At 40.5% G+C, this 26,045-nt stretch overlaps 1 protein-coding gene across 12 annotated transcripts in view; it reads right to left on the minus strand.

Annotated features, from left to right (window-relative positions):
* The window catches only part of adgrb1a (adhesion G protein-coupled receptor B1a), a 566,941-nt gene that overhangs the window by 144,664 nt on the left and 396,232 nt on the right, over window positions 1-26,045 (minus strand). For all 12 annotated transcript variants that reach the window (XM_063058411.1, XM_063058402.1, XM_063058383.1 and 9 more), the window contains one exon: window positions 4,169-4,295. In XM_063058411.1, coding sequence (XP_062914481.1) covers window positions 4,169-4,295 — 127 coding nt within the window. The remainder of the gene's footprint in view (window positions 1-4,168; window positions 4,296-26,045) is intronic.

Here is a 26,045-nt window from a genome sequence, read left to right on the forward strand (position 1 = left end):
ACCAATTAGCACCTCTGGGCCTGTTTTCCTACCTCAGAATGTTGTCAAGAAACATGAATATTTTCAACATGTCTTCACAACTGACCTATTGACTTTCTACAAAGTAATTTTGTGCAGAAGCAAATGTTGGAATGAGTTAACACACAAGTGGCTCAAAAGTACTCCTCTCAATTTCTCATCGGGGTAGGTTTTGAGTACAGAACTTTGAAAACAATTCAACAGGGTACCAAGGAAGTGCAGGATGGTCTGAAGGGATGACTTTTGCATGAAACACAAGTAGTCTTTCCATTGTCAGGTGTGCATTAGGGATTCCAAGGTACTGAAGTACTCCTGGTGTCCAGCACAGAACTTATTGTTCAGTGAAAAGCACTTTAACATAATGAATTGATCATTTATCTTCCCTGATGTTTTTCAGACTTTCTTCAGCAGCTTGGCTATTGTGAAGAATGGAAACATAGCAATGCTTGGAAAAGGAATATTTTGCAATGTATAAAACAGAAATCATGATTAGAAAATCCTGCAAATGCAGAGGTTGGAAAGCATCAGTTCCCAGAAAAACAGAATTAGTGTTTCAGGTCGTTAACCTTGATCCACCTAAACTTTAAATCCAGTCTCTGCATTTGCAACATCACACACTATTTCTCTCTCCAATTATGCTGAAAGTTCTTCTGACCAATTCCAGCATTTTCTGTTTTCAGTGAAGAATAATTACTTGGCTTTGAATCAGTTCTGGATATGCTGGAACCATAAACAGTACAAAACTCTCGGCAGTTGGGAAACAGCGACCTGCAGACGAAAATGATGAAAAAATGTAGAATTTCACCTTACTTCCAAGCTGTCCGACGAAGGACTTACAGTAAACAAAAAATAAACCATCATTTTTTTAAGATCATGACATCATGAATGTTTCTTAAATGGAATGGCTATTATCATAGAAAGAAAACCCTTGCAAGACATCGGCCCCAATGATACTCATCTTATGTTGGTTTTTCTGTTCGTATCTGCTTCTGATATCCTCTTTGAGGATCATCTCATCAGAAAGCCGCGCACACACACATTCCAATGAGATGATACCCTGTCATCTTTCCTTAGTATACAACCCAGAAAACAAAATAAAGTGTTTGTCTCATGGAGCAACTACAAAGTGTCAGGGGAGGAAAATATAATTTGCGGATTTTGTAGTAATAAATTATTCTGGGAAATGAAGGGTATGAAGTTTGATGTAGCATCCAAAAAAAAAAGTTCTTCCTACAACTAGCAGGAGGAATACAACACACAGATGTAGTTTAGTGTCGTGACTGAAATTCTTACAAGACTCCAGTGCACCTACAAGGAAATTATCCTCTGTGAAGTCCGGGTCTAGAAATCATGATCTCAAAATAAGTAGTAGACGATTTAGGAATAAGATGACAATATTTTTCTATTCACTCACAGAATTGAATTAAGTCTTATCCTGAAGGCCAGTGAGGCTTAGTCACTGACTGCATTACAAAGAGCATTTAATGGATTTCTGAATATTACAGGAATCAAGACATATGGAGGTAGGCAGGAACATGTTGTTTTGGAAAATCAGCCCTGATATTGTTGATCTATATTAAAGATTATTACTGTAATGTCACTAAGCAGGCAACATAATCAGAGGTCCCACCCACCCTGGACATGGTCTCTTCTCCCACCTCCAATTGGGCAAAAACCTGAAAGTGTGTACCACCAGGTTGAAGGACAGCTCCCATCCCACTGTTACAAGACTATTCAATGGTTCCCAAGGACAATAAGATGGACTCTTGTCCTCACAATCTGCCTTATTATAGCCCTGCATCTTACTGTCTGCCTACACTGCACTTCCTCTGTAACTGCAACACTTTATCTGCACTCTATTATTGTTTGCCCTTGTAACTCCTCAATCCACTGAAAGTAAAAACTGATCTGCAGAACAGCTTGAAAAGCTTTTTCATTGTACCTCGGTACACGTGACAAAAATGAACCAAATGCACCCTCTTGGCTCAACTCCATACCACCAGAAATCTTTACAAATTATAATAACATGGTGTTACTCTGTCTACTATGGCCACCTTGATCATTAATTCTATATCAACAATATTGATTTGTTCACTTACAGAATTGAATTAAGTCTTATCCTGGAGGATGAAAATCCAAAATAATTAACTTTGTTCCTCTCTCCACGGATACCTGCTGCCCAGCTGAGTATTTTCAGCATTTTCTGTCTCAGAATGGCCATGAGCAGCTTTGTGCAACTTCATGCCCTTTGATAACTGGAGGTGTTTTTAACCCAGATTCACATGGCTGCAATATTGTTAATGCACAAACATTAATTGAAAGCTTTCCTTTCACAATCAATAACTGCCAAAAGCCAAGTTCTTTGAAATCAAAATCTGTCCATAGTTATGGCCCACTTGGGAAAGAAATAATTATTTGATTCAAACACACTATAAAAATGAACACCCACTACTGCCTATTACACTGCCACATGTAAAAAGGAACACTTCAGAGGCTCAAAGTCTGGAAATACTCAGCACATTGGTTCACAGCAGAAATTTAGCCATTCATCTGAGCAAAATGACCTGTAAATAGAATTTAAAGTCATTCCCAAAATGATCATTAGCCTTTTTTCTCTGACTTAAGCTACAATTCCCGTATTTATCTGCACTGTTCCACATATTTCATACATCAATATGGTTAAATTTACATGTTGCCTTTAAAAGCAGAATCACAAAATTCTGTATTCAAAATCACAGGTATTAGAGCATCCATATTAGAAAATCTTTATAGCAGATTCAACACACTTCCTTATCTAGTGAATAACAAAGTTGAAATGCTTTTTTCTATTTAAAATTAAATTTATAAAATCCTTATTAACTACCTGTATAAGCAACCTATAACTCTCTACATAGTAACTATTTAAAGAACTAATAGAAATTAAACAAACTATATGAAAGCACCAATAAAATTGTGGATTAATTACACAAGAATGTATAAAAATATACTAAATAGTTAGCTGATAACCTAAATACCAACATTACATAGAGTGTGAAATTTGCTTGCTTACAAAACCAATTTAATGATATTTTGCTCATGAGTTATCACTAATAAATATTCATCTATCTTTAACCTGTATTTTGATTACTGTAAAAAAAAAGACTTAATAGTATGATCACCATGCATTCTTGTTCTGGGTAAACATCACATCCATTGACACAGAAGGTTAAATGCACTAGCAGTAAGCACCAAAGAAAAATGCAATTGTTTTATAACATATGCTTATATTTACACTCATTTAATTTAGAATCAGCCCATGCTTTTAACATACACAGCTGACCTCAAAAGTTTAACTTCCCAGCTAATTTGATGTATTGAAAAATGAATTATCACATGGTGCCAAACTCTCTTTCTTCAATTAAACTCAGTACAGAAGAGAAAAGAATGCATATGGTTCAACATTGATGAATGTTTATAACTATACACTTAGTTATTGTGCTGGTATAATATGATATATTTTTACATCAGGAAGACAAATTGCATTATGGTCAATTGAGACCGACTATAAGGAAGCATTTAACGTTGATTTGAAACAGACCAAATCACATAGAATATTAATAGTCATTATAACATTAAAGAACATTCAGCTGAGAATATAGTGCAGTAAAATAAGAAGTTTATTTTGACATGTTTCTATCCAGCACAGAATTGTACTGGTGTCTTGTGTATAATTTACGTGTGCTGACACAAAAACTGTAAAATTCTGAAAGGCTGGGATCACAAAATGTTCCTACATTTTTACAGCATGTAGAATATATATATATATTTAACAAAAATTGAGCTTGCCCATTTCATTTGTATCAACTAATCACGTAGAATATTAATACAGCCTAGACATCAATTCATGGGGCAACATCCGGACAGAATATTTTAATGAATTCCGATTGCAATTTATTCCAATGCTAGGGACCGAGGTAAATTCTGGCTTCCAAATAAATGCGTCAATAAAATGTACATGTAATTTAAAAAAAATGAAACGTCAGCCTCCAGTCGCAGCTGGAATGTTCCTCTTTTGTTGCATCCAGTTACAAGGAAGGTTCATGGATATTTTAAATTGTTTTCACGGAGGCTAAGGGAAAATTGTTTCTTTAAAAAAATAGAAAGGACTTACCGAATCTGGAGAGAGCTGAGCCAAAATGGCGAACCTGGAGAGTCGGTCACACTTGCATTTTGTACGTGACGAGTCGATAGGGAACGTCTTGCAGCCCCGGCTCGACCAGACCCCATGTACACCAAGACTAGAGATTCCCAAAAGAGAGAAAAGCAAAACACACACACATCGCTCTAAGTACGAGGCAAATAATAAAATAAGCAACAAATCCGATCCACGCACGATGATAAAATGCACGCACGTCAATACATCGCAAAGATTTAACCACTATTATTTTTCACGACGTATTGAATTATTGCAACTACTTAGATGACATTTCAACCCCCCGCCATAGCGACATCACAGACCAAATTAAAAGTCAATATAAAATTCCCACATTTCACACACAATAAGAGGAAAGTACCGCTATATGCCAAAATATTGACGGCACTGTAAATCTCTTAGAACCGGCTATTTACGGAAATAAATTGCGCTGATGTAACACTACGAGCAACACCAGAATTATTACTCCCTCCATAGCACGACACACACACAAAAAAAAACAGATTATCCAAAGAGTGCATGATCCATCCTCAACGAACGGAAAAGAGCCCGGGATAAAATAAAACGCAGCAGCAGTAGCAGCAGCTTGGTACCTGAGAGACGAGCTTTCAGTTTACTTTGCCCCTCACAGGTTGTCTAGGCAATACTAAGATATTTGTCCTTTGGGAGATTATTAAACATCTCTTCGCATCTTCGCAATAACAATTTACAATTTCTTTTCAAAAACGCTCTCCTGAAAGCATGCCAAACAATTTAAGTCATCGGTGCAACAAACAAATAATTAACAAAAATAAGTCTGCACCAAACCTTTTTCCAAAACAAGAGAACTACAGGTCCATTCCAAGTAGCACAGACTTAAAGCAGAAACGCACTCACACACTGAAACAAGTGTTGAAATGATTTAGAAGTAAATCAGATGCAATGAAAGGAGGGGGACAGAAAATACACTGGGAAAAAAAGCAAGTCTCCCACCATTAAATTGATGAGTCAAAGAGCTGGTGGTAGATTTGGCAACAACCCATGGCAAAGGAGCTTCTGAGCATAACTTTATCCAGTAACCGTGGTTTCGTTCTATGAGGGATCAACTTAAGGGACAGCTTTTAAGTATCAAACCACAGTAACAGTGCAAAACTAAATATTTTTCAAACGTCACATTACACTTGAGGGAAGATCATTGATAAATTAATACTGCCACAGTTTCTCAGATCCAAATTGTTCCTGCTAGGACAACTTTTATGCTTAATGGCACCTGTCTCTCCTGAAATAGATGTGCGAATATTCCTTGAGACACATTGTTCCTCTGTGCCAGATGCAATTATCATATTGAATGAGCCTGAGCCCATACCTACAAATATAGCTCTTTAAAAAAGTTGTATTTTAACAAATTCTTGCTTTCAAAATTTAAGTAGTTGGGAAATTTTAATCTGAATAATTGTGCACATGCACATCTGATCATTCAAGTACATGTATGACTTTTGTAAGTAACATAGAAGGATTGAAAAGCCACCTTACTAGATTTTATAGGAAGAAGTACAGTCGACGTTTCGGGCCGAGACCCTTCGTCAGGACTAACTGAAAGAAGAATCTCTTCTTTCAGTTAGTCCTGACGAAGGGTCTTGGCCCGAAACGTCGGCTGTACTTCTTCCTATAGATGCTGCCTGGCCTGCTGCGTTCCACCAGCATTTTGTGTGTGTTGCTTGAATTTCCAGCATCTGCAGATTTCCTCGTGTTTACTAGATTCTACATGTGTCTCCTGCATATTATTCAAAAGATTTATTTACAATGTCAACCTTCAATAATATCTATACAGAGAGAGACATAGAGTTGTGCATAACACAAGTGGGCTGCCTTCAGATCATCATGTCCATACTAACCATTTTGTCCATCTACACTAATTTTATTTGCCTTCATTTCACCTGTATCCTTTTATACTGTTTCTACTTAAATTGCAATTTCTCTGGCTCTGCCACCTCTTATGGCATTGAGTTCCAGATAGTAATGATTTTCTCTGTAAACTAAGCTCCAAAACCTGGGCCTCTGTACCTCCCTCCGTAACCGAATCCTTGATTTCCTCACTAAGAAACTACTGCAGATGAGAAATAACATCTCTTCTTCGTTGACAATCAACAATGGCGCACCTCAAGGATGTATGCTTAGCCCACTGCTCTACACTCCTACACCTACAATTGTGTGAGAGGCACAGCTCAAACACCATCTATAACTTTGCCAATAACGCAACTATTGTTGGCAGAATTTTAGATGGTGACGAGGACGCGTACAGGAGCAAGATAGACCAGCTGGTTGACTGGTGCTGAAACAACACCTTGCACTCAACATCAGTGAGATCAAGGAATTCATTGTGGTCTTCAGGAAGGGGAAGTTGCGGGAACACACACCAATCCTCATCAAGGGATCAGCTGTGGGAAGGGTGAGCAGCTTCAGGTTCCTGGGTGTCAACGTGCCTGAAGATCTATCCTGGGCCCAACATGCTGTTGCATGGCAGTGGCTATGTTTCTTTAGGGGCTTGAGGAGACTTGGTATATCACAAAAGACATTTGCAATTTTCTACAGATGAACTGCGAAGAGCATTCTAGCTGGTTGCATCACTGTCTAGAATGGAGAGGCTACTATACAGGATCAGAAAAAGCTGCAGAAAATTGTGAACTCAGTCAGCTCCATCATGCGTACTAGCCTCCCTGGCATCAAGGACACCTTCAAAAGGTGATGACTCAAAAAGATAGCATCCATCGTTAAGTACGTACCCCCATCACCCGACATGCCTTCTTCTCATTGCTACCATCGCAGAGGAGATACAGGAACCTGAAGACACACATTCAAAGTTTCAGGAACAGCTTTGTCTCCTCCACCATCAGATTTCTGAATGGACAAAGAATCCATAAACACTACCTCTCTTTTAGCACTACTTATTATATATATGGGGTGTCAGGGAGGGGTAGCACCTCTGGTGGGGAAACATGTCACGTCCTTTTCAAGGCAGTTAATCCACCTTTGGTCCCCACCTGGCACTCAGCTCTCAACTGTGGCTCCCCGTAGCTGTTTGCATGCGACAGCGGCCACACGTCAGGCGACAGCTTTGACAAGCCGGCTAAACCAGGTAAGGGTAGCTGATGGGACTCAAACCCCTGGTGAGGTAGGGAGTTGTCTATCCCAGCATGTGAAGACAGACTCCGGCGAATTGAGCGAACGAGACCAATGGAAGGTCCAACGGTCAAGAAGGCAGTCTCTGCAACGTCATGGAGCGTGTAGAGCATGACAAGACACAGAAGACGTCCTGGTCATCCACTGCGCCTAGTCCCATCTCCAGCCGTCTCGACTATTGTCTTGCCACTGGATCCAGATGGGAATTGGGAAGAGAGAGTGAGGCTGACACTGTGCAACTCTCCCTCATTTAAATTCAAATCAAGCGCTAGTCTCGACACCATCATAATAAGCCAGCTGGTGACGTAGCGGCATCAGCGCTGGACTTCGGGGTGAAATCCGGCCGGCTCCCGTGCACGCTCTCCATCCGTGCTGTGTTGAGCGTCGAGCTAGCAACTCGACCTCGTAAAAAGTACTAATGGCATCAAGGTATTCTTCGATGATGATGGACAAACCTTACTTATATTATATAGATAAAATATATATACATATGCACACTCCTTATTGTAATTTATAGTTTTATTTATTATTGTGTGTTGCAGTGTACTACTGCTGCAAAACGGCAAATTTTATTACATATGCCAACAATATTAAACATGATTCTGATTCCTTCCTCCCACCTCCAACCTATGTCTTCTTGTTTTTGATGTCCCTACCACTAGAAAAAAGAGTATCTGCCTTATTTAAACTGCTCATAATTTGACATACATTTATAATCTCATATCAATCCTCAGCTTCCATTAGTAAGGGAAAACAAACCAGCCTATCCAATATCGCCCTATACCCAATCCAAGTAACATATTAGTGAATCTCCTCTACAATTCTTCCATCACAATCACATCCTTCCTCTAGTGCCATCCAAAACTGGGTGCATTGAGCAACTTGCATCATTCCAAAATATTCTATTTTTTACCAGCATAGAAAAGTAGGGCTGAATCGCCTCTTCCTGTGATGTGAATTTCTAACATCCTAAGATAATTGCATGATAGAAAGAGAACCAAAGGGAACTTAGTTCTGTTGTTTGTTTTGTGAAGAATACATATTCATTGAAACATTGTTTGTCTTAATGTATGGTTGCCCCCATGCCATAAGACAACAATCTAGACTTTTCTCCAGCCCTGCTTGTTATTCGCCAATCTATGGCACAAGACCCAGCTCCAGAACCATCCAGCAAGACAGTGAGTGGCAAACAGGCCTCAGGAGGTGGAAACATTGAGTGGCAACCAGGCCTCAGGAGGTGGAAACAGTGAGTGGCAACCAGGCCTCAGGAGGTGAAAGCCGGTAGGTCACCATGAATTTTCCAGTGGGCTTTCAGACAGCTCAGAGCTGTCAAAAACCTTAATAACTGGTTTTAAATATCTCTGAAAATTAGAGATGTTTAAGAACAGATCAAATAGATCAAAAACAGACAAGTAAATAGATATTTAATAAAGCATAAATAAGCAAACAATTATTATTTATTAAGATTTATTAAATACAATTGAAAAGGTAGAAATTAATTATAAATAACAACTGATGGGAAAACAAGTTTCTAGTCGCAGGAATGAATGTTTCAGCCAATGCCTAGTTTATGCTATTACGATTTATGGATTGATTACAAACATAGCAGTTTCCAAATGAAAAACTGACAACCACAGAGCAAAAGCTATAAAACAAAATCCCAAAGATTTATCTCTGTGCATTAATACTACAAAGGTTAGGATAAAAATAGATCTTTGATTGCTTGGTGCTTACCAGTAGCTATAGGTTATACTGATGGAATATCTTTAAGAGAATACAATGGATAGGCAACACTAATGCACATTTGGGTGTCAATCAAAAACAAATTTTCATCCAGTTATGTTTTATGGACAGCATTAGTGATCTAAGGACAGACTGGCATACTTGAATAATAAGCAGAAAAGAAAACTTGTCTTCTTATGATGATGTATGCTAGTTGACAAACTAGTCTCTTGTGGAAGCTTTACCTCAAAAATGGCATACAATGGATGAGAATATAGAAGCTAGCATGTAATGCTGAGGCTTTATAAGACACTGGTGAGGCCTTAATTGGAGTATTGTGGGCAGCTTTAGGCTTCTTATCTAAGAAAAGATGTGTTGACATTGGAGGGGGTTGAATGGAGGCTCACAGAAATTATTCCAGGATTGAAAGGTTTATCATTTGAGGAGTGTTTGATGGCTCTTGGCCTGTTCTCACTGGAAGTCAGAAGAATGAGTGGTGGCGGTGGGGGGGGGGATCTCATTGAAACCTATCAAAAGTTGAAAAGCTTTGATAGAGTGCATGTGGAGAGAATGTTTCCTGTGGTGGGGGAGTCAAAGACCAGAGGACGCAGCTTCAGAATAGAGGGACATCCATTTATAATGTGATAAGAAGAAATTTCTTTAGCCAGAGAGTGGTAGATCTGTGGAGTTCATTGCCACAGGCAGCTGTGGAGGCCAAGTAATCAGGTATATTTATGGCAGAGGTTGATAGATTCTTGATTAGTCAGGGCATAAAGAGATATGGGCAGAAGGTAAAAGATTGGGGCTGAGAGGGAAATAGATCAGGTATGGTGAAATGGTGGAGCAGACTCAAAGGGCCAAGTAGCCTAATTCTGCTCCTGTATCTTATGGTCTTATTGTCTAGGTGTTCGACTGGCAATAATTATCACCCAACTTTTGCTCAGTGCTATCTAGAACAAGCAGTTTATAACATTAAAATATATTCTGTAGCTGACACAATAAATAGTATGACAACATTGCTGTATTATTAAATGAGTCACTGCTTGTTTTCTTTACTGCAATCATTCTGTGGTCACAAAATACTGATTTCTACAACATTCATTGCTACAAATTTTGTTGTATGATATACTGTATGTGGTGCATAGTAGAAATACATGAACAGTGAATACGGCTGAGAATATCTCTGGAGAATTGTTTTATGTGATGCTGTACGCATTCCTTGCGTTACTGCATTAATCATTTCAATCCTTTAGCTGCAATATGAAGGGAATAAAAAGCCACCCTCAGGGTGGAGGAGCAACACCTTATATTCCATCTGGATAGCCTCCAATCTGAAGGCATGAATATAGATTTCAACTTCCGGTTAAAAAAATTACCTCTCACTTCCCCCTTCTTCTATTCTCCACTCTGGCTTCTTACTTCTCCTCACCTGCCTATCATCTGCCCTGGTGCCCCTCCTCCTTCCCTTTCTTCTATGGTCCACTCTCCTCCCCTATCAGATTCCTTCTTCTCCAGCACTCTACCTTTCCCTCCCACCTGGCTTCACCTATCACCTTCTAGCTATCCTCCTTCCCCAAACCCCACCTTTTTATTCTGGCATTTTCCCCCTTCGTCTCCAATCCTGAAGAAAGGTCTCGGCCCAAATTGTCAATTGTTTATTCATTTCCACGGGTGCTGCCTGACGTGTAGAGCTCCTCCAGTATTTTCTGAGTGCTGCTTTGGATTTCCTGCACTGCAGAATTTCTTGTGTTTATAAATGGCAAAAAACTGTGACGGGTGACTTTTATAGGGCAGAAGTCTTCAATCTAAATGTGAAGATTTAGTAATTTTTTTGCCATCTAAGGTTTCTTTTGACACTTTTTTTCAATAATCACTATTTGCTTCCAGAATGAGCCTACATTTTTAATCTATGCACTAAGGAATTTGTGCAGCATTTGTGTTGCTCTATTGATATTCACAGATGACATCACTGTTATTAGTAACATCTCTGAAGGTGATGCAGAGACCCAGTGGAGTAAGATAGTTCTGCTGGTTGAGTCATAACTGCAACTTTATAATCAATACAAGACAAAAGAATTGACTATGGACTTCAAGAAGGAGAAGCAGGACTCAACAGTCATCATTGAGGGGCCAAAGTTGGAAAGGTCGAGCAGCTTTAAATTCATGGGGTTAACACCTTGGAGGATCTATCCTGGGCTCAACACATCATTGCAGGCAGCCACACCAGTGGCTCCACTGTTTCAGAACCTTAAGGAGATTTCAGATGTCATGAAAGACTCTTATGAATTTCTATACATGTGCGGTGGAGAGCATTCTGACTGGAATGGTGCCTGTATGAAGACCCCAATGCACAGGATCTCAAGAGGATGCAAAAGGCTGGTAGACTCAGCCACTTGAATGTGTACAACCCTTCCCACCATCAAGGACAACTTCAGGAAGCGGTGTCACAAGAAGGCAGCTTTCATCACTGAGAACTTTCACCAGCTCGGGCATGCCCTCTTTTTGTGAGTGCCGTCAGGGAGGATGTACGGGAGTCTGAAGACCCACACTCAATGATACAGTCAGTCCATGAATCCATGAACACCACTTAGTTTTTCCTTTTCTTGCATTATTTATTTATTTTGTAAATGATAGTAATTTTATCCCTTGGCTCTGCACTGCTGATACAAAACAATGAATTGCATGCCTTATAATAAGCCTGATTCTGATTCTGATCTTGGTAAAGTACCAAACATTAAATTAGAAAAGTATCAGTAAACTTACTTACTCTGTGAATTCTATTGCTGTGTATACTTCCTGAGTTCATTCATTTCCATGCAATGGATCAAACAGATCATAAGTCCCCTACTCTCCCCAGATCAGCCACAGTGACAAATCATATATCTTCTACTCCATACTACATGAGAGGCTGTGTCAGAAACAGTGGAGGGAGGGAGTGTACAATTGGAGTCTATCAGAACAGCCATGTTCAAAATGGAGGAACAGGTGGGGCCGAGTTCAAAATACTTTTTTTTAAGTAAAAGCTTTGCATTTCTAATTGATAAATTGTTGGTGGGAGCATTTGTAGTATTACAACTTACATACCAAAATCAGAGCAATTTTAGTATGGATCCCATTTCACACTTTACTGCAAAAGATTATAATAACGGATTAAACTTTAATATTTAAATTACACGGTGAGACTCATGAAATAAAAACTTCTAAAAGTTCCTGTAATTTATAGAATATCTTCTGCTGTTGCCAAGTGTTTCAGGAAAATCCATGCAACTTTTTGACTGCTGTAGAATATGGCTGAGTACTCAAGATGAAGACTAATTCTAACCTTCATTGGCCCTCTCCAGCCCTGCAATATCTAGCTATCATTCATTCAATACAGTTTTACATGTGATGAGATGAAACATAGATGCTAAGACTAAATTATCCCAAGCTGTATTACCTTGCTTTCTCTTGCATAAGGAAAAAGTGTCATATATTTAGTGGCGTGATGCTTGCTTAACCCATTTTTGATGTAGATTCCTGGTCCAGGGATTATGTGACAGTGCAGAAGGACATCACGGTCATGCTTACAATGGAGACTAAAGAACACAATTACCTTGATTGTATTTAAATAACTTCTGATGAAAATGTAGGATTTACGGTTGCTTGGAGAAGACAGGATTAAGGTTAACCTACACATTAAGGGACTTCTGGCAGAGCTGTCTGAGTTGAAAGAGTAGAAGTGGTCATTTGAGCAAGAACTAGTAATGTAGCATGCTCAAGTGATAGGGGAAAAGAAATGATCGGACAACTAATGCAATGTGACTTTACAAATGAAGAAGTACCACTTCAGATGATCTTGCAGCCAGTGATGCAAAACTGTGAAATAACAATGAAGCTGCTCCCGCTCCACTGCCCTGCCTGTCATTCATTTAGTGCACTATCAATCTGTTTGTTTATTTATCCAGGTACACCATGGAATGCTGCCTAGAAAGCCCTGATTTAACCCAAGCCTAATCACAGAACAATTTACAATGACCAATTAACTGAACAGCCTGTACATCTTTGGACTGTGGGAGGAAACCACAGCACCTGGAGAAAACCCATACGGTCACAGGGATAACACACGGACTCTTTACGGACAGCGCTGCAAATTGAACCCGAGTCGCTGGCACTGTAAAGCGTTGTGCTAACCACCATACCACCCAATCAAGGAGAAAAATTACACAAGTACATAATAAATTAATGAAATGTCAATTACAATTCTAAGAGCAAAATTGCCATGATAGTTTTGGCAATTTACTGCTTGCTACACTGTCATTTTATTCCAAATGTAAATTATTTACTGCTTTATATTCACACTTTCTTCCACATATAATCAAAAAAACACAAACTCTTACAATGCAATATAGGATCTTTCCCTCTATAAATGTACACTATTATTACAAAGCTTGCACGGTTCATTTCAAACTTCAAAGTAAAATTTATTATCAGAGTACATACATATCACCACATACAACCCGATATTCTTTTTCTACGGGGATGCTTAGCAAATCTATAGAACAGTAACTGTAAACAGAATCAAACTGTGCAAATGCAAATATAGATAAATAGCAATAAATAACGAGCATGAAAAAACATGATAAAGAGTAGTTAAACAGAACCATGACATGACTTCATTTTCTGCTACTGCACGAAACTGGAATTGCAAATGTAATGAGGAATAAAATACACTGAAGTGTACTTTGCATTTGACAATACTTAAGAAGCATCACAGGAAAATAAATTGGGCACCACTTCACTGCCCTGAAGTTACTCCCTCCATCACCAGGACAAACAGGCTCCAGTAGGTATTACCTAACAAAACACAGTACATTACAAATTTGAAACATATTCCTGTTGTGTCATCATCATTGGCTCTAAATCCTGCAATACCTTAGTCAATGACACCATTATGTACTTTTACCCTGCAAACTACAGCAGATTGAGATGGCAGCTTTCCACCAATGCCAAAGACATTGGGGATTAACAATAAATACAAAATGACCCATTTAACCTTTGTCCCATGAAAGAGTTTCAAGATAGTAGTAGCCAAACACAAACCAATGATTTGACCAGTTACTCTGATGAAAGTTTCTAAATTGCATCATTAATCCCAGTTTATCCACAATTAGAAGGGATTAAGTAATACATTACAAGCACATAAATTTACCTTCATTCAGCTATATTTGCCACTTTGCTACAAAGAGCAGAAATAATTTCTATTAGTTGGCAATCATGGTCAATAAAAGAAAGGGCAATTTTGAAATAAAACACTGTTTCTTTACATGATTTTTTAAAAATAGGTATTTGCCTTCCAGTCAGTAACAGCACAACAGTTAATGGCTAAGAGTTTCAGACACAAAACCAGAGAGACTTTAATCTGTGTTAATTGTTGCCAGCAATACCAAGCATGCAAAACAAAATGATGGTGGCATATAGCATTCACTTTGCAGTGTTAAGTAAAACAAATCATGGTGCAAGTGTGTAAATTGTTTCCTTTGTCCTCGTTAAATGCATCAACTGAACATTAATTTGTTGAGGAGTATATGAATGGAACTTTTGCGTTGGATGTTTCAGAAATATTTACTTACAGCCTGCAAATTCCAATCAGCATGTTACACTTTCTTTTGTTCTTCTAGTTTTCCCCAGGCCTCCCCTGATGATATCAATTTACAATCAAGTGTGCTTCTTCAAACACCAATTAGTTTTCATTCCTTTTCCCTGCTGAGCTAGAAAAGCTGGAAGAATTGCTACTGATGTACTCAATTCTGTTATTGCCAGGCATTGATGTTTGCACATGCTCAGTCTGGCATCACTACATAGTGACCTGGGATAAGCGCCCTGGCTATATTTCCCCCTCTTCAAGCAAGTATTGGCAAGCTTAACAGTTAACCATACAAATACTGGAGGAACTAAGCAGGTCAAGCAGTATCCATAGAAATGGACAAACAGTCAACATTTTGGGCTGAGACCATTCTTCAGGACTGGAAAGTAAGGCAGAACATGCCAGAATAAAAAGGTGGGGGGGGTGGGGGAATGAGGTAGAAGGTGATAGGTGAAGCTAGCTGGGTGTGAAAGATACATGGCTGAGAGAAAGGAATCTGATAGGAGAGGAAAATGGACAATAGGGGATAGGGAAGGAGGAGGAGCACCAGGGAGACGTGACGGGCAGGTGCAAAGAGGGGAGGGGGAGGGAACTTTTTTTAATGTGAAGGAGATATCAATATTCGCATCAGGTTGGATACTACCCAAATGGAATATAAGGTGTTGCTCCTCCACCCTGAGGGTGACCTCATCAAGGCACAAGTGCTTGTCAAATTCATCAACTTTGCCTTCAACTTCCACCCTGCCCTTAAAATCACCTAGCCTATTTCTGATACTTCTCTATCCTTTCTTCATCCCTCTGTCTCCATCTCTGGAGGCAAGCTGTCTACTAACATCTTTCGTTAACCTACCGATCCCACGGCTTTCTTGATTATATCTCTTCCCACAGTGTCTCCTGTAAAAATGCTGTTCCCTTTTCTCAGTTCCTTCTACTGTGCTGCATCTGCTCCCAAGATGAAGCTTTCCTTTTCAGGACATCAGAGATGTTCTCCTCCTTCAAAGTAATAGGGTTTTCCTTCCTCCACCATTGATGCTGCCCTCACCTGCATCTCCTCCATTTCCTGGACATATGTGCCCACACAATCTTACCACTTCCTTCGCAGTAATAGAGTTAGTCTTGTCTTTACCTACCACCCCATGAACCTCCACACCCAACACATCATTCTCCTCCATTCCTGCAACCTCCAAGGGGATTCTATCACCAAACACATCTTTCCTCTCTCTCACTCTCCACTTTTCACTGGGATCACTCCCTCCATGATTCCTTCTCCATTTGTCCCTCCCCACTAATCTCCCTCCCAGTACTTATCCCTGCAAGTGGCCAAAGTGTTAACCCTGATCATTCACCTCCTCCCTCACCTACATTCAGGACCCCATACTATCCTTCGGAGTGTGGCAACACTTCACCTGCAAATCTGCTGGGTCGTCTATTGTATCCAGTGGTCCAAATGTGGCCTCTACTCTATTGGTGAGACCCATCGTAAATTGGAAGACCACTTTGTTGAGCACCTCTGCTCCACCTGCCAAAAGTGGAACTTCCCGGTGACCAAACCTTTTAATTCCTTTTCCCATTCCCGTTTCGACATGTCAGTCCATGGCCTACTTTTGTGCCATGTTGAGGCCACCCTCAAGGTGGAAGAAAAACATCTTACATTCAGTCTGGCTAGCCTCCAAGCTTATGGCATGAATATCAATTTCTCCTTCTGGTAAAAAAAGAATTCCTCCCCCTTCCCTTTTCTTCTATTCCCCACTCTGACCTCTTATCTCTTCTCACCCACCTATCACCTCCCCCTGGCGCCCATCCTCCTTTCCTTTTTCCTATGGTCCACTCTCTTCTCCTATCAGATTCCTTCCTCCTTCCCCTCCCCCCACCTTATTATTCTGGCATCTTTCCCTTTCCTTTCCGGTCCTGAAGAATGGTCTTGGCCTGAAATGTTGACAATTTATTCATTCCTGCCTGAATGTTGGGTTCTTCCTGCATTTTGTGCTGAATTTCATCATCTGAAGAAATTCTTGTGATTATGAGTTGGCCACCAGGTACTTCAGGCTGTGGTAGCATAGTGGTCAAATTACGAGAGTGATATTCAAAACCTGAGAGTATTGATCATGAAATATGTTCAAATTACACTGTGGAAGCTGGGGAGTTTTAATTTAAATTTTAACGATCCAATGTCAGTAAAAATGGCAGAAATTGACTGGATTGTAGTAAAAACCCATTAGCTCGTTATTGTCCTTCAGGTTATCTGTTATACTGATTCAGCCCAAGAGTGATTTTATACCTGCCTACCAATGTGTTTGGCTTTTAGTTACAATCAGAAATGGCCAAGAAACCACTCAATTAAGAATTAATTATGAATGGCAGTAAATATTTGCCACATTCTCAGAGCAAACAGATGAAGGAAAAGCACATGTTTGTTAAGCCAGTCTGATCTGAGAGCTTCTAAACAGGATGGCCAAGTTCCCAAACAAATAGAGAAATTAATCGTAAACCATTTGGAAAGGATATGGCTTTCCTGTAGCCTGAAAAATATAGGCAAGATTTTATAGAGTCATAGAGTTATACAACATAGAATAGGCTCTTTGACATGCTTAACATGCTAACCATTAAGCCTATGTATACTAATCCCATTTGCCTGCATTAGACCCATTTCACCCTAATTCTTCCCTATCCCATAAACTGGTTAACTGCCTTTCAATGCTGAAATTACATCTGCCTCTATTATTTCCACTGGCAGCTTGTGGGTGGAACTATGAAGGTGCTCAACAGCGACTCCTTTGATCTCATCTGTGGAAACAACATAACTTCTAACTTTAATGTCTCTCTTTTTCCTTTACAAGGTTGATGGGGTTCTGTCGAGGACCCTAACCTGGAGCTACACAGACTTTGTCTTTTGCTGCGGAGGGACCCGTTCCTGAGGGGTCACGACTGGCCATTTTTCAATATCCCTAAGATGTGGCCTAGAAGGTGATCGCGCCTTCGGAGTTCCTAGGTTTTGCAGCACTGGCGACAAGCAACTCTATGATGGTGTTGCCAACTGAAGTGCTGTGGGAGAAAACGGAACATTGGGAACAGCGGAGCGGCTGTTGGGGTCTCTGTATTCTGCGAATCGTGTGCTCTCTCATTGATGGGAGAGAGTTTGTTGCTGATTCCTGAGTTGGAGAACTCGGGGTGGGGGGGGGGAAAGAGTGATGTAGCAGACAGTTACATCATAATCAGTGAGTTATTTGTCTTTGCTGGTTTCCCCACTTGCTGTAAAAGGGGGCACCTCTCTGCCCCTTTATTAGGAAGAGAGGGAGCCTGTGGTGTGTTGAATCTTTGGGTGAATGATTAGTTTTTGTTGTTCTGCAGATCATGGTCTTTCTTGGGGACTTTGCTATTGATTGCTTGGTGGGTGGAGAGTGCTGGTGTTTGTTTTGCTGAAGTCAGCAGGGGAGGGGAGGGCCATTGCTTTGCTGCTTGTGTGGGGGAGAGGGGAGTAGGGGGTTTGGGGGATCTAACATTTTTACTGTCACTCATTCTTTGGGGCATTCTGTTTTCGTGGATGTCTGCAAGGAACAAGAATTTCACAATGTATATTGTACACATTCCCTGATATTAAATGGATCAGTGCTGGGTCCATTGTTATTTGTCATCTATATCAATGATCTGGATAATAATGTGGTAAAATTGGATCAGCAAATTTGCTGATGATACAAAGATTGGAGGTGTAGTGGACAGTGAGGAAGGTTTTCAAAGCTTGCAGAGGGATTTGGACCTGCTGGAAAAATGGGCTGAGAAATGGCAGATGGAGTTTAATACAGTCAAGTGTGAGGTATTGCACTTTGGAAGGACAAACCAAGGTAGAACATACAAGGTAAATGGTAGGGCGCTAAGGAGAGCAGTAGAATAGAGGGATCTGGGAATACAGATACAAAATTCCCTAAAAGTGGCGTCACAGGTAGATAGGGTTGTAAAGAGAGCTTCTGGTACATTGGCCTTTATAAATCAAAGTATTGAGTATAAGAGTTGGAATGTTATGGTGACACACATAAAAGTTGCTGGTGAACGCAGCAGGCCAGGCAGCATCTGTAGGAAGAGGTGCAGTCGACGTTTCAGGCCGAGACCCTTCGTCAGGACTAACTGAAGATAGAGTGATTAAGGGATTTGAAAGTTGGAGGGGGAGGGAGGGATCCAAAATGATAGGAGGAGACAGGAGGGGGAGGGATGGAGCCAAGAGCTGGACAGGTGATAGGCAAAAGGGATACGAGAGGATCATGGGACAGGAGGTCCAGGAAGAAAGACGGGGGGGGGGGACCCAGAGGATGGGCAAGGGGTATATTCGGAGGGACAGAGGGAGAAAAAGGAGAGTGAGAGAAAGAATGTGTGTATAAAAATAAGTAACAGATGGGATACGGGGGGAGGTGGGGCATTAGCAGAAGTTAGAGAAGTCGATGTTCATGCCATCAGGTTGGAGGCTACCCAGACGGAATATAAGGTGTTGTTCCTCCAACCCGAGTGTGGCTTCATCTTTACAGTAGAGGAGGCCGTGGACAGACATGTCAGAATGGGAATGGGATGTGGAATTAAAATGTGTGGCCACTGGGAGATCCTGCTTTCTCTGGCGGACAGAGCGTAGATGTTCAGCAAAGCGGTCTCCCAGTCTGCGTCAGGTCTCGCCAATATATAAAAGGCCACATCGGGAGCACCGGATGCAGTATATCACCCCAGTCGACTCACAGGTGAAGTGTTGCCTCACCAGGAATCGGCTGGGGTGATATACTGCGTCCGGTGCTCCCGATGTGGACTTTTATATATTGGCGAGACCCGACGCAGACTGGGAGACCGCTTTGCTGAACATCTACGCTCTGTCCGCCAGAGAAAGCAGGATCTCCCAGTGGCCACACATTTTAATTCCGCATCCCATTCCCATTCTGACATGTCTATCCACGGCCTCCTCTACTGTAAAGATGAAGCCACACTCAGGTTGGAGGAACAACACCTTATATTCCGTCTGGGTAGCCTCCAACCTGATGGCATGAACATCGACTTCTCTAACTTCCGCTAATACCCCACCTCCCCCTCGTACCCCATCTGTCACTTATTTTTATATACACATTCTTTCTCTCACTCTCCTTTTTCTCCTTCTGTCCCTCTGAATATACCCCTTGCCCATCCTCTGGGTCCCCCCCCCACCTTGTCTTTCTTCCCGGACCTCCTGTCCCATGATCCTCTCGTATCCCTTTTGCCTATCACCTGTCCAGCTCTTGGCTCCATCCCTCCCCCTCCTGTCTTCTCCTATCATTTTGGATCTCCCCCTCCCCCTCCAACTTTCAAATCCCTTACTCACTCTTCCTTCAATTAGTCCTGACGAAGGGTCTCGGCCTGAAACGTCGACTGCACCTCTTCCTAGAGATGCTGCCTGGCCTGCTGCGTTCACCAGCAACTTTTAAGTGTGTTGCTTGAATTTCCAGCATCTGCAGAATTCCTGTTGTTTATGTTATGGTGAGGTTGTATAAGGCATTGGTGAGGCCAAATTTGGAGTATTGTGTACAGTTTTGGTCACCAAATTATAGGAAGGATATTAATAAGGTTCAAAGAGTGCAGAGAAGATTTACAGGGATGTTGCTGGGACTTGAGAAACTGAGTTACAGAGAAAGGTTGAATAGGTTAGGACTTTATTCCCTAGAGCATAGAAGAATGAGGGGAGATTTGATAGAGGTATATAAAATTATGATGGGTATAGATAGAGTGAATGCAAGCAGGCTTTTTCCACTGAGGCGAGGGGAGAAAAAAAAACCAGAGGACGTGGGTTAAGGGTGAAGGGGGAAAAGTTTAAAGGGAACATTGGGGGGGGTGCTTCTTCACACAGAGAGTGGTGGGAGTGTGGAATGAGACCTTAAGACCATGAGACAAAGGAGCAGAAGTCAGCTATTCGGCCTATCAAGTCTGCCCCGCCATTTTAGCATGAGCTGATCCATTCTCCCATTTAGTCCCACTCCCCCGCCTTCTCACCATAACCTTTGATGCCCTGGCTACTCAGATACCTATCAATCTCTGCCTTAAATACACCCAATGACTTAGCCTCCACTGCTGCCCCTGGCAACAAATTCCATAGATTCACCACCCTCTGGCTAAAAAAATTTCTTCACATCTCTGTTCTGAATGGGCACCTTTCAATCCTTAAGTCATGCCCTCTCATACTAGACTCCCACATCATGGGAAACAACTTTGCCACATCTACTCTGTCCGTACCTTTCAACATTCGAAATGTTTCAATGAGATCCCCCCTCATTCGTCTAAACTCCAAGGAATACAGTCCAAGAGCGGACAAACTTTCCTCATATGTTAACCCTCTCATTCCCGGAAACATTCTAGTGAATCTTCTCTGTACCCTCTCCAATACCAGCACATCCTTTCTTAAATAAAGAGACCAAAACTGCCCACAGTACTCTAAGTGAGGTCTGACCAGCGCCTTATAGAGCCTCAACATCACATCCCTGCTCCTATACTCTATTCCTCTAGAAATGAATGTCAACATTGCATTCGCCTTCTTCACCACCGACTCAACCTGGAGGTTAACCTTAAGGGTATCCTGTACGAGGAATCCCAAGTCCCGTTGCATCTCAGAACTTTGAATTCTTTCCCCATTTAAATAATAGTCGGCCCGTTTACTTCTTCTGCCAAAGTGCATAACCATACACTTTCCAACATTGTATTTCATTTGCCACTTCTTTGCCCATTCTTCCAATCTATCCAAGTCTCTCTGCAGACTCTCTGTTTCCTCAGCACTACCAGCCCCTCTGCCTATCTTCGTATCATCAGCAAACTTAGCCACAAAGCCATCTATTCCATAATCTAAACCTTTGATATACAACGTAAAAAGAAGCAGCCCCAACACGGACCCCCGTGGAACACAACTGGTAACCGGCAACCAACCAGAATAGGATCCCTTTATTCCCACTCTCTGTTTCCTGCCAATCAGCCAACGCCCTATCCACATATGTAACTTTCCCGTAATTCCATGGGCTCTTGTCTTGTTTAGCAGCCTCATGAGTGGCACCTTGTCGAAGGCTTTCTGAAAATTCAATATACAACATCCATTATGGCTCCCTTGTCTAGCCTACTTGTAATTTCCTCAAAAAATTGTAATAGGTTTGTCAGGCAGGATTTTCCACTAAGGAAAGCATGCTGAGTTCTGCCTATCTTGTCATATGCCTCCAGGTACTCCGTAACCTCATCCTTGACAATCGACTCCAACAACTTCCCAACCACCGATGTCAAGCTAACAGGTCTATAATTTCCTCTTTGCTTCCTTGACCCCTTCTTAAATAGCAGAGTGACATTTGCAATCTTCCAGTCCTCTGGAACCATGCCAGAATCTATCAACTTTTGAAAGATCATCGCTAATGCCTCTTCAATCTCCACAGCTACTTTCTTTAGAACACGAGGGTGCATTCCATCTGGTCCGGGAGATTTATCTACCTTTAGATTATTCAACTTCCTGAGTACTTTCTCTGTCGTAATTGTGACTGTGCACACTTCCCTTTCCTGCCACCCTTGAGAGTCCGGTATACTGCTGATGTCTTCCTCAGTGAAGACTGATGCAAAATACTCGTTCAGTTCCTCTGCCATCTCCTTATCTCCCATTACAATTTCTCCAGCATCATTTTCTATCGGTCCTATATCTACTCTCACCTGTCTTTTACTCTGTATATACCTGAAAAAGCTTTTAGTATCCTCTTTGATATTATTTGCTAGCTTCCTTTCATGCTGTCAGATGAAGTGGTAAATGCGGGCTCACTTTTAACATTTAAGAAAAACTTGGATAGGTACATGGATGAGAGTTGTATGGAGGGATATGGTCCAAGTGCAGTTCAATGGGACTAGGTAGAAAAATGGTTTGGCACAGCCAAGAAGGGCCAAAAGGCCTGCTTCTGTGCTGTAATGTTCTATGGTTCTATGGTTCTAATTATTGTTCGATGTGACCACTACCCTCTGTGCGAAACATACACTCATATCTCCTTTAATTATCTCTCCTCTCACCTTCAACATATGCCATCTAGTTTTGGACTCCCCCATCCTAAGAAAAACACTCTATCCACTCCAACTATGCTTAACATAGATTTATAGACCTCCATAAATATGGTCACCATTCAGCCTCCTACATTCCAGAGACGATAAGTCCAGCCTATTCAATCTCTTTTAAATGCATTTCCTCTCACTTATCTGGATTAAATTCCATTTACACCATTCCGCTCAACTTTCCAAGTGATCTATGTCTAATTTCACTGGAATTGAAAAGACTGAACCAGGACACATTAAGACATAAAAGTTTGAGATGAATCTTGAGGCCATATGCTGAGGGATTGTTCCTATCAACTGTAAAATGTGGAATTAGATGGTAAAAGCATGCTCATTCCTGCTTCTATTTTTGTAGCCGTGCCTCATAAGCATCAATGGAGCTGACAGCTTGGAAGGTTTTTCTCTTCCAGTTCATTTTATTATATTTGAACTAGAGTTCACTTTTAGCATGGAAACCTATTTTGTGCATTTAATGCAGGTCCTTCCAAGTTGTACTTGCAACAGCTTATGAGAGTGATGCCAATCTTCTCCTCAAGTTCACCCCATGGGAACCTAATATGTAGCGATTTTGTGCACATGTTATTCAGAAGATTGTATTTAAGATTACTTCTGCCGACAGCAATATTAAATTTAACAAGAAATATTTAATCCATTTTAAGGGAAATATATTTATAGCTTGCTTTTAAATAGTTTTATTGATACCAAAAAGATTCTAATATTATACAGTACACTGTTTTTTGTAGATTCATATGATAGTGCAACTGTGCAAAATTAAGTTGCCAAGGTCAAATTGGTAAATGAGTGAAGGATTTGAATTCGACAATACACCAATGATTACTCTATTTCTGACTGAATATCAGATAAGCAAATATTATCTATGAAACTAAATCTCCATACAGTATAAGTAAATACTTTCAAACGATTAAGTTAATCCAATCTCACAGTAATTGGTGAACAAATCTGTTGCAATCTATGATATATCTAAATCTGTGGATTGGATTAGAGTATCATAATCCACAGCTACTTTACCAGAAGACTCCATACAGTATTTATTGATTTGTGCTATCTTCTAAACTAAATTGTTAATTTTATTACCTGATCATCTTCCAGCAATTCTTGTAAAATCATTAAATGTAAAAGCATTCTCAAGCAGTAATTATGCATGGTTTGATTGTCCAGAAAATTACCCACATAACACATCCTCCTGGAGTTTTATGGTACCGACAAAATAATAAATATATGTACTCCTTAAGGAAAACTGTAAATTATTGTAGATTTACCAATATGTGAGTCGGTTGCCTTTAAATTATTCCAAGTTATCCATCATTCTTTCCATCAACTAAACTTCCAAAATGTATAATTTTCCCTGTTTTTCTTCTTCGTATGTACTTGCCTGGAAAACCTTGCTTATGTTTTAATAAGTTTCATTGAGGTATAGTTAACAAATTTGCCTCTACAGCTAAAGAAGGATATACCCTCAATAGTCCAGGGAAGGTTCACGAGTTGATTCCTGGGATGTGAACAGACAATATGTTGAGAAGTTGTTTCTTTCAACTGCAAAATGTGCAATTAGGTGGCAAAGGAGTTGGTCATTTGGGACTGAAATAGGAACAAAAAATCTCTATCCAGAATTCTATACATTAGAATGCCTTAGATTTCCAGCATCTGAACATTTACAAGTGATCACGAGGAATTTTGCAGATGCTGGAAATTCAAGCAACACACATCAAAGTTGCTGGTGAACACAGCAGGCCAGGCAGCATCTCTAGGAAGCGGTACAGTCGACGTTTCGGGCCAAGACCTCTTCCAAGAGATGCTGCCTGGCCTGCTGCGTTCACCAGCAACTTTGATGTGTGTTGCATTTACAAGTGATTCAAGGTTTGGAACACTAAAGGAATGAGGAGATATTGAAATCAGGCTGGAAGAAGAGCTGAGAGATAGAATTAGCCATTACTTTATTCTTGCCTCTATTTTATCTATTACAATTCAATGGAGCTGACAAATCTGATTTGTCTCCACACCTGTGGTCAATTGCAAGATCCTTAATAAAGCCCAATAACAGCAAGTAATTTAATTAGGCAACTCAAACTTAAGCCTATGGCTTGAACACATGACTATCACACAAAATAAGGCATTGCCAACTGAGCCAACAAAACAATTTAAAAGATAATCACTTACATTTAAACTAGTTCAAGGCTACCAGTCTGAAGCTGCAACGATGTGTTTTCACTCATTAAAAGTCTGATCCCTGTTCTCTAGAACCTGGATGACCATATTAGCTTAAATCTGTATTTGTCCCTGCACAACAGCATACTCAATGACACCAGCCTACTGAGAATGCACTGCAGTGTAAAACAGGGGAACAAAAATATAAACCAGGACATCAAATCATGATGATAACAGTATAACCTTGCATGCTTACTGTCATATCACCACAACAAACTAAAACTAACGTATGTGATCTATTTCTTTTTCCATCTGCTCTGTTCCTATCAGCAGAATGAATAGTTATTAAAAGAAGGAACAATAATGCCACTGTAACATAGAGGTTATAGTGACACCATTACAGCTCGGGGCATCTGGAGCTCACGGTTCAATTCCAGTGCCATCTGTAAGAAGTCTGTATGTCCTCCCTGTGGAATGCATGGTTTTTCCCCAGGTACTCGGGTTTCTTCCCACAGTCCATAGATATAATAGATTGGTTAATTGGTCATTGCAAATCATCCCGTCATTAGGGTGGGGGTTAATTGAGTTTGTCGGGGGTTGCTGGGGTGGTGTGATTCAAAGGGCCTATTAGAGCCTACTCCACACTGTATCGCTAAATAAATAAAAGAAGGAACAAAAGTGTACAATATTAGAGCAAACTGCAAACAACTAGAAGCAAAAAATCTATCTTGACCAAATAAAAAAATAATGATTTTTGTTAGTTCAGTATCTTCAGTATAACTAGATTCTCCTGTCCCGAGGAAGGGCCGTGGCCCGAAATATCGACTATACTCCTTTCCATAGAAGATTCCTGGCCTGCTGAGCTCCTCCAGCATTTTGTGTGTGTTTCTTACGCTGAATTACTTGACCAAAGGCTGTAATCTATAGGTTTTAAGACACTATCAGAGTCAAATGGTATTGGGAATCATAAAGTTTTAGACCTTGTGGGGCCAGAGGGTATTGGGATTAGGCAGAAAGGTATATGAGGAATGGGCTCAGCAAGGATCTGAAAGAAGATTGTGGATCCATGTGGTCCATTTCAATTTCTATTTGTTACATTTTTTT

This window comes from Mobula hypostoma, chromosome 1 (genome assembly GCF_963921235.1).
Source record: "Mobula hypostoma chromosome 1, sMobHyp1.1, whole genome shotgun sequence".
Taxonomy (NCBI): domain Eukaryota; kingdom Metazoa; phylum Chordata; class Chondrichthyes; order Myliobatiformes; family Myliobatidae; genus Mobula; species Mobula hypostoma.